Source organism: Anomaloglossus baeobatrachus, chromosome 9 (genome assembly GCF_048569485.1).
Source record: "Anomaloglossus baeobatrachus isolate aAnoBae1 chromosome 9, aAnoBae1.hap1, whole genome shotgun sequence".
Classification (NCBI taxonomy): domain Eukaryota; kingdom Metazoa; phylum Chordata; class Amphibia; order Anura; family Aromobatidae; genus Anomaloglossus; species Anomaloglossus baeobatrachus.
Genome location: NC_134361.1, coordinates 6793065 through 6810374, shown reverse-complemented (window position 1 = coordinate 6810374; position 17310 = coordinate 6793065). Strand labels below are relative to the sequence as shown.

At 41.7% G+C, this 17310-nt stretch overlaps 1 protein-coding gene across 1 annotated transcript in view; it reads right to left on the bottom strand.

Annotated features, from left to right (window-relative positions):
* Positions 1-475: 475 nt before the first annotated feature.
* LOC142250979 (uncharacterized) overlaps positions 476-17310 on the bottom strand; it is a 30326-nt gene continuing 13491 nt past the window's right edge. The window contains exons 5-6 of the mRNA XM_075323430.1: positions 546-669; positions 476-494 (exon numbers count right to left, since the gene is read on the bottom strand). Coding sequence (XP_075179545.1) covers positions 476-494; positions 546-669 — 143 coding nt within the window. The remainder of the gene's footprint in view (positions 495-545; positions 670-17310) is intronic.

Sequence of the window (17310 nt, the reverse complement as noted above, 5' to 3'; positions counted from 1 at the left end):
TCTGTACTCGAGTATCAGGGGGCTCGGCACTGCTCTGTACTCGAGTATCAGGGGGCTTGGCACTGCTCTGTACTCGAGTATCAGGGGCTCAGAACTGCTCTGTACTCGGGTATCAGGGGCTCGGCACTGCTCTGTACTCGGGTATCAGGGGGCTCGAGATGATTGATTTCTCGGCAGGCATATCCTCTTTCTCATTTATCCATTAGTCCTTAATCAGAGGGTCGGGCTGCGGAGGGGGTGGGGGAGGGGGGAGGGGGAGAGACTGCTGTAAAGGTCTTCCAGAAAAATACTTGGATTTCCCATTGACTTCCATTATATTTGTCACTGAAGTCGAGCGTCCGACCTGCGCGATTTGAGTTCTGAGCACCCGAAGGACGCTTCATTTAATTAAACTTAATTAAAAAAGACCCATGAAGGAATCTGAGGACAGGTGAAGGGTGGACCCAGCACCAAAAGAATCAAGAATATTAAAACATCAACATTTTAAGGGACATCTAAAATTACAGAGGGTCCAAAGTTGAGCGTAGACGCATAAGGGCACTCACGCGTTTCGGACAGTAAGAACAAGTCCTTGATTAAGTCCTGGAGCAGTCGCCGGTGCTAAGCTGAAGTCTCTTTTCTTTATGAAGGAATCTGTAGCCTTTACGTAGCAAAGTGGGAAAAAAGAACCTAAAAAAATAAAACTTTAGATACAAAATTGGTCACATGGGCGGTAAAGTAAAAATGAGCGGGACCCGGAGGCGGGACCAACAAACCAAGAACGAGCGTAAAATCTCATCTCCCCCAAAAATAATGAACTAAAGCTCAGATTAGGCGAGTGCTTGTGCCACAAACCTTCATCTCATGCAAAAAGGTAAGATGTGAGATTTATTTATTATTTATATTGTGACACTTTGTGTAAGATTTTATTATGATTTTACTAAGTTTGCAGCAAGACTAAAGGGTTAAAAATATAAACTGTACACATATTGGGTATCACCACATTCACAATGACCCGATCTATCAAAATATGAAATCAATGAATCTGATTGGTAAACGACGTAGGAGCAAAGAAATTCCAAATGTTGTGCAAAATGCATTAACAGGCGATGAAAACGTAGCATCTGCACAAATATGGGACCATTAAAAACGCCAACTCGAGACTCAAAAAATAAGCCCTCACTGAGCCCCAGACCCTGAAAAATAAGCCCTCACTGAGCCCCAGACCCTGAAAAATAAGAATGCTACGAGTCACGGAAAATTACGCAAAAAGTGCGCCACTTTTTTTGAACAAACATCTGAATTTTTTTTAACCCCTTACGTAAAACTAAGCCTATTTATGTTTGGTGTCTATGAACTCGCACCGACCTGCGGCATCGCACCGACATCACTTTTACCATATAGTGAACATAGTGAATAAAATACCCCAAAAACAATCATGTAATCGCACTGTGTTTTGCCATTCTTCCGTATTTTCCATATTTGGAATTATTTTCCAGTACAGTATATGGTAAAAAGTACAACTATGGCAGGACCGAAAAAGAGAAATGTTACGGCTCCCGGAGGAAGGGGAGGAAAAAAGAACTGAAAATCGCCCAGGGGTGAAGGGGTTAAGTTACTTTCTCGGAAACCGTAGAGCTTTAAAAACTAATATAAAAATATAATTAATAAAAAAGAAGAATATTATTATTTCTATGAACCAACAAGACATTGTTCCACAGGATAAATCTGCAGCAGAGAAGGAGTCGCCAAATATCCGACCGCACGAAGGACGCAGCGCGGATCAAGCGCGGATCCTGTCTACCATTATTAGCGGCAATTTACTATTAAAAAATAATATAAAGTGAAAAAACACATTTGTGTGCAGTGAGGAGCGGACCCCCTGCAGGGCATTGCTGGGGCATGTGGGGTCTGCACAGTCCTGTCCCCGCCCTCCATCTGCAACTGACATGTGTGAATATTGAGGAGGCAGCAACAGCCAATCACAGAGCAGAGCTACATTCAAATGTTCAAACTGTAGGAGAGAAAGAAAGAAAGAAAGATAAAGAGAGAGAGAAAGAAAGAAAGAAAGATAAAGAGAGAGAGAAAGAAAGAAAGAAAGAAAGATAAAGAGAGAAAGAAAGAAAGAAAGAAAGAAAGATAAAGAGAGAGAGAAAGAAAGAAAGAAAGAAAGATAAAGAGAGAAAGAAAGAAAGAAAGAAAGAAAGATAAAGAGAGAGAGAGAAAGAAAGAAAGAAAGAAAGAAAGAAAGAAAGAAAGATAAAGAGAGAAAGAAAGAAAGAAAGAAAGAAAGATAAAGAGAGAAAGAAAGAAAGAAAGAAAGATAAAGAGAGAGAGAAAGAAAGAAAGAAAGAAAGAAAGAAAGAAAGAAAGAAAGAAAGAAAGAAAGAAAGAAAGAAAGAAAGAAAGAAAGAAAGAAAGAAAGAAAGAAAGAAAAAGCAAAAAATATTAGATAGATAATAGATAGATAATAGATAATAGATAATAGATAGATAATAGATAATAGATAATAGATAGATAATAGATAGATAATAGATAATAGATAATAGATAGATAATAGATAGATAATAGATAATAGATAGATAATAGATAGATAATAGATAGATAATAGATAATAGATAGATAATAGATAATAGATAGATAATAGATAATAGATAGATAATAGATAATAGATAGATAATAGATAGATAGATAATAGATAGATAATAGATAATAGATAGATAATAGATAATAGATAATAGATAGATAATAGATAATAGATAGATAATAGATAATAGATAGATAATAGATAATAGATAATAGATAGATAATAGATAATAGATAGATAATAGATAATAGATAGATAATAGATAATAGATAGATAATAGATAGATAGATAATAGATAGATAATAGATAGATAGATAATAGATAGATAATAGATAATAGATAATAGATAGATAATAGATAATAGATAGATAATAGATAATAGATAATAGATAGATAATAGATAATAGATAATAGATAGATAATAGATAATAGATAGATAATAGATAATAGATAATAGATAGATAATAGATAATAGATAGATAATAGATAATAGATAGATAATAGATAATAGATAATAGATAGATAATAGATAATAGATAGATAATAGATAATAGATAGATAATAGATAATAGATAATAGATAGATGATATAATAATGATGATAATAATAATAATAGAGAATCTCTGAGCTCCAGTCCTCCCAGTCCTCTCAGTCCTCTCAGTCCTCCCAGTCCTCTCAGTCCTCTCAGTCCTCCCAGTCCTCTCAGTCCTCCCAGTCTTCTCAGTCTTCTCAGTCCTCTCAGTCCTCCCAGTCCTCCCAGTCCTCTCAATCCTCTTAGTCCTCCCAGTCTTCTCAGTCCTCCCAGTCCTCCCAGTCTTGTCAGTCCTCTCAGTCCTCCCAGTCCTCACAGTCCTCTCAGTCCTCTCAGTCCTCCCAGTCTTCTCAGTCCTCCCAGTCCTCCCAGTCTTCTCAGTCCTCTCAGTCCTCCCAGTCCTCCCAGTCCTCTCAGTCCTCCTAGTCCTCCCAGTCTTCTCAGTCTTCTCAGTCCTCTCAGTCCTCCCAGTCCTCACAGTCCTCTCAGTCCTCCTAGTCCTCCCAGTCTTCTCAGTCTTCTCAGTCCTCTCAGTCCTCCCAGTCCTCACAGTCCTCTCAGTCCTCTCAGTCCTCCCAGTCTTCTCAGTCCTCCCAGTCCTCCCAGTCTTCTCAGTCCTCCCAGTCCTACCAGTCCTCTCAGTCCTCTCAGTCCTCCCAGTCTTCTCAGTCCTCCCAGTCTTCTCAGTCCTCTCAGTCCTCCCAGTCCTCTCAGTCCTCCTAGTCCTCCCAGTTCTCTAAGTCCTCTCAGTCCTCCCAGTCCTCCCAGTCCTAGTCCTCCCAGTCTTCTCAGTCCTCTCAGTCCTCCTAGTCCTCCCAGTCCTCTCAGTCCTCCTAGTCCTCCCAGTTTTGTCAGTCCTCTCAGTCCTAACAGTCCTCCCAGTCCTCCCAGTCCTCTCAGTACTATCAGTCCTGCCAGTCCTCTCAGTTCTCCTAGTCCTCCCAGTCCTCTCAGTCCTCTCAGTCCTTTCAGTCCTCCTAGTCCTCCCAGTCCTCCCAGTCCTCTCAGTCCTCCCAGTCCTCTCAGTCCTCTCAGTCCTCCCAGTCCTCCCAGTCCTCTCAGTCCTCCCAGTCCTCTCAGTCCTCCCAGTCCTCCCAGTCCTCTCAGTCCTCCCAGTCCTCTCAGTCCTCCCAGTCTCCAGTAGAAAGTTGGAGGTCACAAATCATAACTTTTGCTTTTTACAGATTTTTTTTTAAGAAATAGAAAATATAGATAATGAGTTTCTGAACAGCAAAAAGTGTTTGTGTGGATGAAGCAGACGTCTCCTCTCCTCAGGTATATCTGTATTTGACGTCTCCTCTCCTCAGTCAGGTATATCTGTATTTGACGTCTCCTCTCCTCAGTCAGGTATATCTGTATTTGACGTCTCCTCTCCTCAGTCAGGTATATCTGTATTTGGCGTCTCCTCTCCTCAGTCAGGTATATCTGTATTTGGCGTCTCCTCTCCTCAGTCAGGTATATCTGTATTTGACGTCTCCTCTCCTCAGTCAGGTATATCTGTATTTGGCGTCTCCTCTCCTCAGTCAGGTATATCTGTATTTGACGTCTCCTCTACTCAGTCAGGTATATCTGTATTTGGCGTCACCTCTCCTCAGTCAGGTATATCTGTATTTGACGTCTCCTCTCCTCAGGTATAGCTGTATTTGGCGTCTCCTCTCCTCAGTCAGGTATATCTGTATTTGACGTCTCCTCTCCTCAGTCAGGTATATCTGTATTTGGCGTCTCCTCTCCTCAGGTATATCTGTATTTGACGTCTCCTCTCCTTAGTCAGGTATATCTGTATTTGGCGTCTCCTCTCCTCAGGTATATCTGTATTTGACGTCTCCTCTCCTCAGTCAGGTATATCTGTATTTGACGTCTCCTCTCCTCAGTCAGGTATATCTGTATTTGGCGTCTCCTCTCCTCAGTCAGGTATATCTGTATTTGGCGTCTCCTCTCCTCAGTCAGGTATATCTGTATTTGACGTCTCCTCTCCTCAGTCAGGTATATCTGTATTTGGCGTCTCCTCTCCTCAGTCAAGTATATCTGTATTTGACGTCTCCTCTACTCAGTCAGGTATATCTGTATTTGGCGTCACCTCTCCTCAGTCAGGTATATCTGTATTTGACGTCTCCTCTCCTCAGGTATAGCTGTATTTGGCGTCTCCTCTCCTCAGTCAGGTATATCTGTATTTGACGTCTCCTCTCCTCAGTCAGGTATATCTGTATTTGGCGTCTCCTCTCCTCAGTCAGGTATATCTGTATTTGACGTCTCCTCTCCTCAGTCAGGTATATCTGTATTTGGCGTCTCCTCTCCTCAGTCAGGTATATCTGTATTTGGCGTCTCCTCTCCTCAGTCAGGTATATCTGTATTTGACGTCTCCTCTCCTCAGTCAGGTATATCTGTATTTGGCGTCTCCTCTCCTCAGTCAGGTATATCTGTATTTGACGTCTCCTCTCCTCAGTCAGGTATATCTGTATTTGGCGTCTCCTCTCCTCAGTCAGATATATCTGTATTTGGCGTCTCCTCTCCTCAGTCAGGTATATCTGTATTTGGCGTCTCCTCTCCTCAGTCAGGTATATCTGTATTCCACGTCTCCTCTCCTCAGGTATAGCTGTATTTGGTGTCTCCTCTCCTCAGTCAGGTATAGCTGTATTTGGTGTCTTCTCTCTTCAGGTATATCTGTATTTGGCGTCTCCTCTCCTCAGTCAGGTATAGCTGTATTTGGCGTCTCCTCTCCTCAGTCAGGTATAGCTGTATTTGGCGTCTCCTCTCCTCAGGTATATCTGTATTTGGCGTCTCCCCTCCTCAGTCAGGTATATCTGTATTTGGCGTCTCCTCTCCTCAGTCAGGTATATCTGTATTTGACGTCTCCTCTCCTCAGTCAGGTATATCTGTATTTGACGTCTCCTCTCCTCAGTCAGGTATATCTGTATTTGGCGTCTCCTCTCCTCAGTCAGGTATATCTGTATTTGGCGTCTCCTCTCCTCAGTCAGGTATATCTGTATTTGGCGTCTCCTCTCCTCAGTCAGGTATATCTGTATTTGGCGTCTCCTCTCCTCAGTCAGGTATATCTGTATTTGGCGTCTCCTCTCCTCAGTCAGGTATAGCTGTATTTGGCGTCTCCTCAGTCAGGTATATCTGTATTTGGCGTCTCCTCTCCTCAGTCAGATATATCTGTATTTGGCGTCTCCTCTCCTCAGTCAGGTAAAGCTGTATTTGGCATCTCCTCTCTTCAGGTATAGCTGTATTTAATGTCTCCTCTCCTCAGTCAGGTATATCTGTATTTGGCGTCTCTTCTCTTCAGATATAGCTGTATTTAACGTCTCCTCTCCTCAGTCAGGTATATCTGTATTTGGCGTCTCCTCTCCTTAGTCAGGTATATCTGTATTTGGCGTCTCCTCTCCTTAGTCAGGTATAGCTGTATTTGGCGTCTCCTCTCCTTAGTCAGGTATATCTGTATTTGGCGTCTCCTCTCCTTAGTCAGGTATAGCTGTATTTGGCGTCTCCTCTCCTTAGTCAGGTATAGCTGTATTTGACGTCTCCTCTCGTCAGTCAGGTATAGCTGTATTTGACGTCTCCTCTCCTCAGGTATATCTGTATTTGGCGTCTCCTCTCTTCAGTCAGGTATAGCTGTATTTGGTGTCTCCTCTCCTCAGTCAGGTATATGTGTATTTGGCGTCTCCTCCCCTCAGTCAGGTATATCTGTATTTGGCGTCTCCTCTCCTCAGTCAGGTATATCTGTATTTGGCGTCTCCTCTCCTCAGTCAGGTATATCTGTATTTGGCGTCTCCTCTCCTCAGTCAGGTATATCTGTATTTGGCGTCTCCTCTCCTCAGTCAGGTATATCTGTATTTGGCGTCTCCTCTCCTCAGTCAGGTATATCTGTATTTGGCGTCTCCTCTCCTCAGTCAGGTATATCTGTATTTGGCGTCTCCTCTCCTCAGTCAGGTATATCTGTATTTGGCGTCTCCTCTCCTCAGTCAGGTATATCTGTATTTGGCGTCTCCTCTCCTCAGTCAGGTATAGCTGTATTTGGTGTCTCCTCTCCTCAGTCAGGTATATCTGTATTTGGCGTCTCCTCTCCTCAGTCAGGTATATCTGTATTTGGCGTCTCCTCTCCTCAGTCAGGTTTATCTGTATTTGACGTCTCCTCTCCTCAGTCAGGTATATCTGTATTTGGCGTCTCCTCTTCTCAGTCAGGTATATCTGTATTTGGCGTCTCCTCTCCTCAGGTATAGCTGTATTTGGCGTCTCCTCAGTCAGGTATATCTGTATTTGGCGTCTCCTCTCCTTAGTCAGGTATAGCTGTATTTGGCGTCTCCTCTCTTCAGGTATAGCTGTATTTAACGTCTCCTCTCCTCAGTCAGGTATATCTGTATTTGGTGTCTCCTCTCCTCAGTCAGGTATATCTGTATTTGGCGTCTCCTCTCCTCAGTCAGGTATATCTGTATTTGGCGTCTCCTCTCCTCAGTCAGGTATATCTGTATTTGGCGTCTCCTCTCCTCAGTCAGGTATATCTGTATTTGGCGTCTCCTCTCCTCAGTCAGGTATAGCTGTACTTGGTGTCTCCTCTCCTCAGTCAGGTATAGCTGTATTTGGTGTCTCCTCTCCTCAGTCAGGTATATCTGTATTTGACGTCTCCTCTCCTCAGGTATATCTGTATTTGGTGTCTCCTCTTCTCAGTCAGGTATAGCTGTATTTGGTGTCTCCTCTCCTCAGTCAGGTATAGCTGTATTTGGTGTCTCCTCTCCTCAGTCAGGTATATCTGTATTTGACGTCTCCTCTCCTCAGGTATATCTGTATTTGGTGTCTCCTCTCCTCAGTCAGGTATAGCTGTATTTGGTGTCTCCTCTCCTCAGTCAGGTATAGCTGTATTTGGTGTCTCCTCTCCTCAGTCAGGTATATCTGTATTTGACGTCTCCTCTCCTCAGGTATATCTGTATTTGGTGTCTCCTCTCCTCAGTCAGGTATAGCTGTATTTGGCGTCTCCTCTCCTCAGTCAGGTATATCTGTATTTGGCGTCTCCTCTCCTCAGTCAGGTATAGCTGTATTTGGTGTCTCCTCTCCTCAGTCAGGTATATCTGTATTTGACGTCTCCTCTCCTCAGTCAGGTATATCTGTATTTGACGTCTCCTCTCCTCAGTCAGGTATATCTGTATTTGACGTCTCCTCTCCTCAGTCAGGTATATCTGTATTTGGCGTCTCCTCTCCTCAGTCAGGTATATCTGTATTTGGCGTCTCCTCTCCTCAGTCAGGTATATCTGTATTTGGCGTCTCCTCTCCTCAGTCAGGTATATCTGTATTTGGCGTCTCCTCTCCTCAGTCAGGTATATCTGTATTTGACGTCTCCTCTCCTCAGTCAGGTATATCTGTATTTGGCGTCTCCTCTCCTCAGTCAGGTATATCTGTATTTGACGTCTCCTCTCCTCAGTCAGGTATATCTGTATTTGGCGTCTCCTCTCCTCAGTCAGGTATATCTGTATTTGGCGTCTCCTCTCCTCAGTCAGGTATATCTGTATTTGACGTCTCCTCTCCTCAGTCAGGTATATCTGTATTTGGCGTCTCCTCTCCTCAGTCAGGTATATCTGTATTTGGCGTCTCCTCTCCTCAGTCAGGTATATCTGTATTTGACGTCTCCTCTCCTCAGGTATAGCTGTATTTGGTGTCTCCTCTCCTCAGTCAGGTATAGCTGTATTTGGTGTCTTCTCTCTTCAGGTATATCTGTATTTGGCGTCTCCTCTCCTCAGTCAGGTATAGCTGTATTTGGCGTCTCCTCTCCTCAGTCAGGTATAGCTGTATTTGGCGTCTCCTCTCCTCAGGTATATCTGTATTTGGCGTCTCCTCTCCTCAGTCAGGTATATCTGTATTTGGCGTCTCCTCTCCTCAGTCAGGTATATCTGTATTTGACGTCTCCTCTCCTCAGTCAGGTATATCTGTATTTGACGTCTCCTCTCCTCAGTCAGGTATATCTGTATTTGGCGTCTCCTCTCCTCAGTCAGGTATATCTGTATTTGGCGTCTCCTCTCCTCAGTCAGGTATATCTGTATTTGGCGTCTCCTCTCCTCAGTCAGGTATATCTGTATTTGGCGTCTCCTCTCCTCAGTCAGGTATATCTGTATTTGGCGTCTCCTCTCCTCAGTCAGGTATAGCTGTATTTGGCGTCTCCTCAGTCAGGTATATCTGTATTTGGCGTCTCCTCTCCTCAGTCAGATATATCTGTATTTGGCGTCTCCTCTCCTCAGTCAGGTAAAGCTGTATTTGGCATCTCCTCTCTTCAGGTATAGCTGTATTTAATGTCTCCTCTCCTCAGTCAGGTATATCTGTATTTGGCGTCTCTTCTCTTCAGATATAGCTGTATTTAACGTCTCCTCTCCTCAGTCAGGTATATCTGTATTTGGCGTCTCCTCTCCTTAGTCAGGTATATCTGTATTTGGCGTCTCCTCTCCTTAGTCAGGTATAGCTGTATTTGGCGTCTCCTCTCCTTAGTCAGGTATATCTGTATTTGGCGTCTCCTCTCCTTAGTCAGGTATAGCTGTATTTGGCGTCTCCTCTCCTTAGTCAGGTATAGCTGTATTTGACGTCTCCTCTCGTCAGTCAGGTATAGCTGTATTTGACGTCTCCTCTCCTCAGGTATATCTGTATTTGGCGTCTCCTCTCTTCAGTCAGGTATAGCTGTATTTGGTGTCTCCTCTCCTCAGTCAGGTATATGTGTATTTGGCGTCTCCTCCCCTCAGTCAGGTATATCTGTATTTGGCGTCTCCTCTCCTCAGTCAGGTATATCTGTATTTGGCGTCTCCTCTCCTCAGTCAGGTATATCTGTATTTGGCGTCTCCTCTCCTCAGTCAGGTATATCTGTATTTGGCGTCTCCTCTCCTCAGTCAGGTATATCTGTATTTGGCGTCTCCTCTCCTCAGTCAGGTATATCTGTATTTGGCGTCTCCTCTCCTCAGTCAGGTATATCTGTATTTGGCGTCTCCTCTCCTCAGTCAGGTATATCTGTATTTGGCGTCTCCTCTCCTCAGTCAGGTATATCTGTATTTGGCGTCTCCTCTCCTCAGTCAGGTATAGCTGTATTTGGTGTCTCCTCTCCTCAGTCAGGTATATCTGTATTTGGCGTCTCCTCTCCTCAGTCAGGTATATCTGTATTTGGCGTCTCCTCTCCTCAGTCAGGTTTATCTGTATTTGACGTCTCCTCTCCTCAGTCAGGTATATCTGTATTTGGCGTCTCCTCTTCTCAGTCAGGTATATCTGTATTTGGCGTCTCCTCTCCTCAGGTATAGCTGTATTTGGCGTCTCCTCAGTCAGGTATATCTGTATTTGGCGTCTCCTCTCCTTAGTCAGGTATAGCTGTATTTGGCGTCTCCTCTCTTCAGGTATAGCTGTATTTAACGTCTCCTCTCCTCAGTCAGGTATATCTGTATTTGGTGTCTCCTCTCCTCAGTCAGGTATATCTGTATTTGGCGTCTCCTCTCCTCAGTCAGGTATATCTGTATTTGGCGTCTCCTCTCCTCAGTCAGGTATATCTGTATTTGGCGTCTCCTCTCCTCAGTCAGGTATATCTGTATTTGGCGTCTCCTCTCCTCAGTCAGGTATAGCTGTATTTGGTGTCTCCTCTCCTCAGTCAGGTATAGCTGTATTTGGTGTCTCCTCTCCTCAGTCAGGTATATCTGTATTTGACGTCTCCTCTCCTCAGGTATATCTGTATTTGGTGTCTCCTCTTCTCAGTCAGGTATAGCTGTATTTGGTGTCTCCTCTCCTCAGTCAGGTATAGCTGTATTTGGTGTCTCCTCTCCTCAGTCAGGTATATCTGTATTTGACGTCTCCTCTCCTCAGGTATATCTGTATTTGGTGTCTCCTCTCCTCAGTCAGGTATAGCTGTATTTGGTGTCTCCTCTCCTCAGTCAGGTATAGCTGTATTTGGTGTCTCCTCTCCTCAGTCAGGTATATCTGTATTTGACGTCTCCTCTCCTCAGGTATATCTGTATTTGGTGTCTCCTCTCCTCAGTCAGGTATAGCTGTATTTGGCGTCTCCTCTCCTCAGTCAGGTATATCTGTATTTGGCGTCTCCTCTCCTCAGTCAGGTATAGCTGTATTTGGTGTCTCCTCTCCTCAGTCAGGTATATCTGTATTTGACGTCTCCTCTCCTCAGTCAGGTATATCTGTATTTGACGTCTCCTCTCCTCAGTCAGGTATATCTGTATTTGACGTCTCCTCTCCTCAGTCAGGTATATCTGTATTTGGCGTCTCCTCTCCTCAGTCAGGTATATCTGTATTTGGCGTCTCCTCTCCTCAGTCAGGTATATCTGTATTTGGCGTCTCCTCTCCTCAGTCAGGTATATCTGTATTTGGCGTCTCCTCTCCTCAGTCAGGTATATCTGTATTTGGCGTCTCCTCTCCTCAGGTATAGCTGTATTTGGCGTCTCCTCTCCTCAGTCAGGTATATCTGTATTTGGCGTCTCCTCTCCTCAGTCAGGTATATCTGTATTTGACGTCTCCTCTCCTCAGTCAGGTATATCTGTATTTGGCGTCTCCTCTCCTCAGTCAGGTATATCTGTATTTGGCGTCTCCTCTCCTCAGTCAGGTATATCTGTATTTGGCGTCTCCTCTCCTCAGTCAGGTATATCTGTATTTGGCGTCTCCTCTCCTCAGTCAGGTATATCTGTATTTGGCGTCTCCTCTCCTCAGTCAGGTATATCTGTATTTGGCGTCTCCTCTCCTCAGTCAGGTATATCTGTATTTGGCGTCTCCTCTCCTCAGTCAGGTATATCTGTATTTGGCGTCTCCTCTCCTCAGTCAGGTATATCTGTATTTGGCGTCTCCTCTCCTCAGTCAGGTATATCTGTATTTGACGTCTCCTCTCCTCAGTCAGGTATAGCTGTATTTGGCGTCTCCTCTCCTCAGTCAGGTATATCTGTATTTGGCGTCTCCTCTCCTCAGTCAGGTATATCTGTATTTGGCGTCTCCTCTCCTCAGTCAGGTATAGCTGTATTTGGCGTCTCCTCTCCTCAGTCAGGTATATCTGTATTTGGCGTCTCCTCTCCTCAGTCAGGTATATCTGTATTTGACGTCTCCTCTCCTCAGTCAGGTATAGCTGTATTTGGCGTCTCCTCTCCTCAGTCAGGTATATCTGTATTTGGCGTCTCCTCTCCTCAGTCAGGTATATCTGTATTTGGCGTCTCCTCTCCTCAGTCAGGTATATCTGTATTTGGCGTCTCCTCTCCTCAGTCAGGTATATCTGTATTTGGCGTCTCCTCTCCTCAGTCAGGTATATCTGTATTTGGCGTCTCCTCTCCTCAGTCAGGTATATCTGTGTTTGACGTCTCCTCTCCTCAGGTATATCTGTATTTGGCGTCTCCTCTCCTCAGTCAGGTATATCTGTATTTGGCGTCTCCTCTCCTCAGTCAGGTATATCTGTATTTGGCGTCTCCTCTCCTCAGTCAGGTATATCTGTATTTGGTGTCTCCTCTCCTCAGTCAGGTATATCTGTATTTGACGTCTCCTCTCCTCAGTCAGGTATATCTGTATTTGGCGTCTCCTCTCCTCAGTCAGGTATATCTGTATTTGGCGTCTCCTCTCCTCAGTCAGGTATATCTGTATTTGGCGTCTCCTCTCCTCAGTCAGGTATATCTGTATTTGGCGTCTCCTCTCCTCAGTCAGGTATATCTGTATTTGGCGTCTCCTCTCCTCAGTCAGGTATATCTGTATTTGGCGTCTCCTCTCCTCAGTCAGGTATATCTGTATTTGGCGTCTCCTCTCCTCAGTCAGGTATATCTGTATTTGGCGTCTCCTCTCCTCAGTCAGGTATATCTGTATTTGGCGTCTCCTCTCCTCAGTCAGGTATATCTGTATTTGGTGTCTCCTCTCCTCAGTCAGGTATATCTGTATTTGACGTCTCCTCTCCTCAGTCAGGTATATCTGTATTTGGCGTCTCCTCTCCTCAGTCAGGTATATCTGTATTTGGCGTCTCCTCTCCTCAGTCAGGTATATCTGTATTTGGCGTCTCCTCTCCTCAGTCAGGTATATCTGTATTTGGCGTCTCCTCTCCTCAGTCAGGTATATCTGTATTTGGCGTCTCCTCTCCTCAGTCAGGTATATCTGTATTTGGCGTCTCCTCTCCTCAGTCAGGTATATCTGTATTTGGCGTCTCCTCTCCTCAGTCAGGTATATCTGTATTTGGCGTCTCCTCTCCTCAGTCAGGTATATCTGTATTTGGCGTCTCCTCTCCTCAGTCAGGTATATCTGTATTTGGCGTCTCCTCTCCTCAGTCAGGTATATCTGTATTTGGCGTCTCCTCAGTCAGGTATATCTGTATTTGGCGTCTCCTCTCCTCAGTCAGGTATATCTGTATTTGACGTCTCCTCTCCTCAGTCAGGTATATCTGTATTTGGCGTCTCCTCTCCTCAGTCAGGTATATCTGTATTTGGCGTCTCCTCTCCTCAGTCAGGTATATCTGTATTTGGCGTCTCCTCTCCTCAGTCAGGTATATCTGTATTTGGCGTCTCCTCTCCTCAGTCAGGTATATCTGTATTTGGCGTCTCCTCTCCTCAGTCAGGTATATCTGTATTTGGCGTCTCCTCTCCTCAGTCAGGTATATCTGTATTTGGCGTCTCCTCTCCTCAGTCAGGTATAGCTGTATTTGGCGTCTCCTCTCCTCAGTCAGGTATATCTGTATTTGGCGTCTCCTCTCCTCAGTCAGGTATATCTGTATTTGGCGTCTCCTCTCCTCAGTCAGGTATATCTGTATTTGACGTCTCCTCTCCTCAGTCAGGTATATCTGTATTTGACGTCTCCTCTCCTCAGTCAGGTATATCTGTATTTGGCGTCTCCTCTCCTCAGTCAGGTATATCTGTATTTGGCGTCTCCTCTCCTCAGTCAGGTATAGCTGTATTTGGCGTCTCCTCTCCTCAGTCAGGTATAGCTGTATTTGTGTCTTGAGCATTTTCCCTATAGATAGAAGACGGGAGATTCCTCTGACATTTCTTAGGACGTTTCCAGCCAAGAATAAGGAGCCCCCCGAGTGCCCAGAGCCGGGGGGGGGGACGCGGACAGATGTCAGCTCTGAGGGACCCTCCGCTCATAGTGCTCTATACTGTGGTATTACAGGTCTCAGCTGCTGCAGAACCTCTTTATCACTTGCTTCTAATACTGAGATTGATATAAATATTCCGGCTCTACAAAGAGGTTCTGCAGCAGCTGCACAATGTGTTCTACTCTGCAGAAGCTTGTGATTGGCATTGCTTTATGTAGAATAATGGATGATATTTTGTGGGTCTGCCGGAGCCGTCCTGGAGGGGAGAGATCCGTCACTATTGTGATCGGGGAGGGATCGGGAGCGGCTGCGCTGCAGGCGGTCACAGCTGGCAGGGACCGGAGAAGATGAGAGGGGGCAAATGGTCACAATGTCCCCCATTGTCCCCGACCTGCGGAAATAGTGAGGGGCACATTATACAGGACCAGCACCGATTGCTACATTTGAACGTAGCTCTAAATTCTGATTGGATGAACGATTTTGGGGTCGTCACAGGTGAAATTATAGAAGGGATTGCAATTTATGGGCTTAGGATCCATTTATCTGAAGGGCTCTGGTCCCATAATCCCTAATTATACTTGTATGAAATCATCTCTGGTCTGAAATAATATTAACATTGGCAGTGAAATATCACAAATACAAGATATATATATATACAATCAAGAAGAGCAATAATACACAAAGTATATACAATATACACAGTGCAATAATACACAAAGTATATACAATATACACAGTGCAATAATACACAAAGTATATACAATATAAACAGTGCAATAATACATAAAGTATATACAATATACAATATACACAGTGCAATAATACACAAAGTATATACAATATACACAGTGCAATAATACACAAAGTATATACAATATACACAGTGCAATAATACACAAAGTATATACAATATACAATATACACAGTGCAATAATACACAAAGTATATACAATATACACAGTGCAATAATACACAAAGTATATACAATATAAACAGTGCAATAATACACAAAGTATATACAATATACACAGTGCAATAATACACAAAGTATATACAATATAAACAGTGCAATAATACACAAAGTATATACAATATACAATATACACAGTGCAATAATACACAAAGTATATACAATATACACAGTGCAATAATACACAAAGTATATACAATATAAACAGTGCAATAATACACAAAGTATATACAATATAAACAGTGCAATAATACACAAAGTATATACAATATACAATATACACAGTGCAATAATACACAAAGTATATACAATATACAATATACACAGTGCAATAATACACAAAGTATATACAATATACACAGTGCAATAATACACAAAGTATATACAATATAAACAGTGCAATAATACACAAAGTATATACAATATACACAGTGCAATAATACACAAAGTATATACAATATAAACAGTGCAATAATACACAAAGTATATACAATATACAATATACACAGTGCAATAATACACAAAGTATATACAATATACACAGTGCAATAATACACAAAGTATATACAATATAAACAGTGCAATAATACACAAAGTATATACAATATAAACAGTGCAATAATACACAAAGTATATACAATATACAATATACACAGTGCAATAATACACAAAGTATATACAATATACAATATACACAGTGCAATAATACACAAAGTATATACAATATAAACAGTGCAATAATACACAAAGTATATACAATATACAATATACACAGTGCAATAATACACAAAGTATATACAATATAAACAGTGCAATAATACACAAAGTATATACAATATAAACAGTGCAATAATACACAAAGTATATACAATATACACAGTGCAATAATACACAAAGAATATACAATATACACAGTGCAATAATACACAAAGTATATACAATATACACAGTGCAATAATACACAAAGTATATACAATATACAATATACACAGTGCAATAATACACAAAGTATATACAATATACACAGTGCAATAATACACAAAGTATATACAATATAAACAGTGCAATAATACACAAAGTATATACAATATAAACAGTGCAATAATACACAAAGTATATACAATATCAACAGTGCAATAATACACAAAGTATATACAATATAAACAGTGCAATAATACACAAAGTATATACAATATACACAGTGCAATAATACACAAAGTATATACAATATACAATATACACAGTGCAATAATACACAAAGTATATACAATATACAATATACACAGTGCAATAATACACAAAGTATATACAATATACACAGTGCAATAATACACAAAGTATATACAATATACACAGTGCAATAATACACAACGTATATACAATATAAACAGTGCAATAATACACAAAGTATATACAATATACAATATACACAGTGCAATAATACACAAAGTATATACAATATACACAGTGCAATAATACACAAAGTATATACAATATACACAAAGTATATACAATATAAACAGTGCAATAATACACAAAGTATATACAATATACACAGTGCAATAATACACAAAGTATATACAATATAAACAGTGCAATAATACACAAAGTATATACAATATAAACAGTGCAATAATACACAAAGTATATACAATTATAAACAGTGCAATAATACACAACGTATATACAATATAAACAGTGCAAAAAGTATAAAAATAAACAATAACGTACACATAAATCACACAAAGGCAAAGACATGGATAGAGTGAACATATAGAAAAATACATACACACAAGTTACAAAAAGTGCACATTTAATTATATATATTTATATTCACTGTCTCCAATAAAACACATGAATGTACATAATATATAGAAATACGAGGTTCACAAAAATATACACAAATAAGCAAATTACAAGAATTGCACCTAAATATGAGTAACATAAATCTACACTGCAAATATAGTTATGTCCAAAATCTTTGTCCAGTGACGACTCTTCGTGATTTCAGCTCTGCAGCCGCTATTTTTTATGTAAAATGAAATAACTGATGGAATTGAAGCGGAGACTTTCAGGATTAATTAAAGGGGTGGAACAAAAATATTCTGTGAAATGAATTGAAATTGCAATTATTTTTGTACAAAGTCTCCTCATTTCAGGGGATCAGAAATAATTGTACAATGTAACTTTCCCATAAATAAACTGTTCGTGTTTAACTCTTTGTGGAGAAT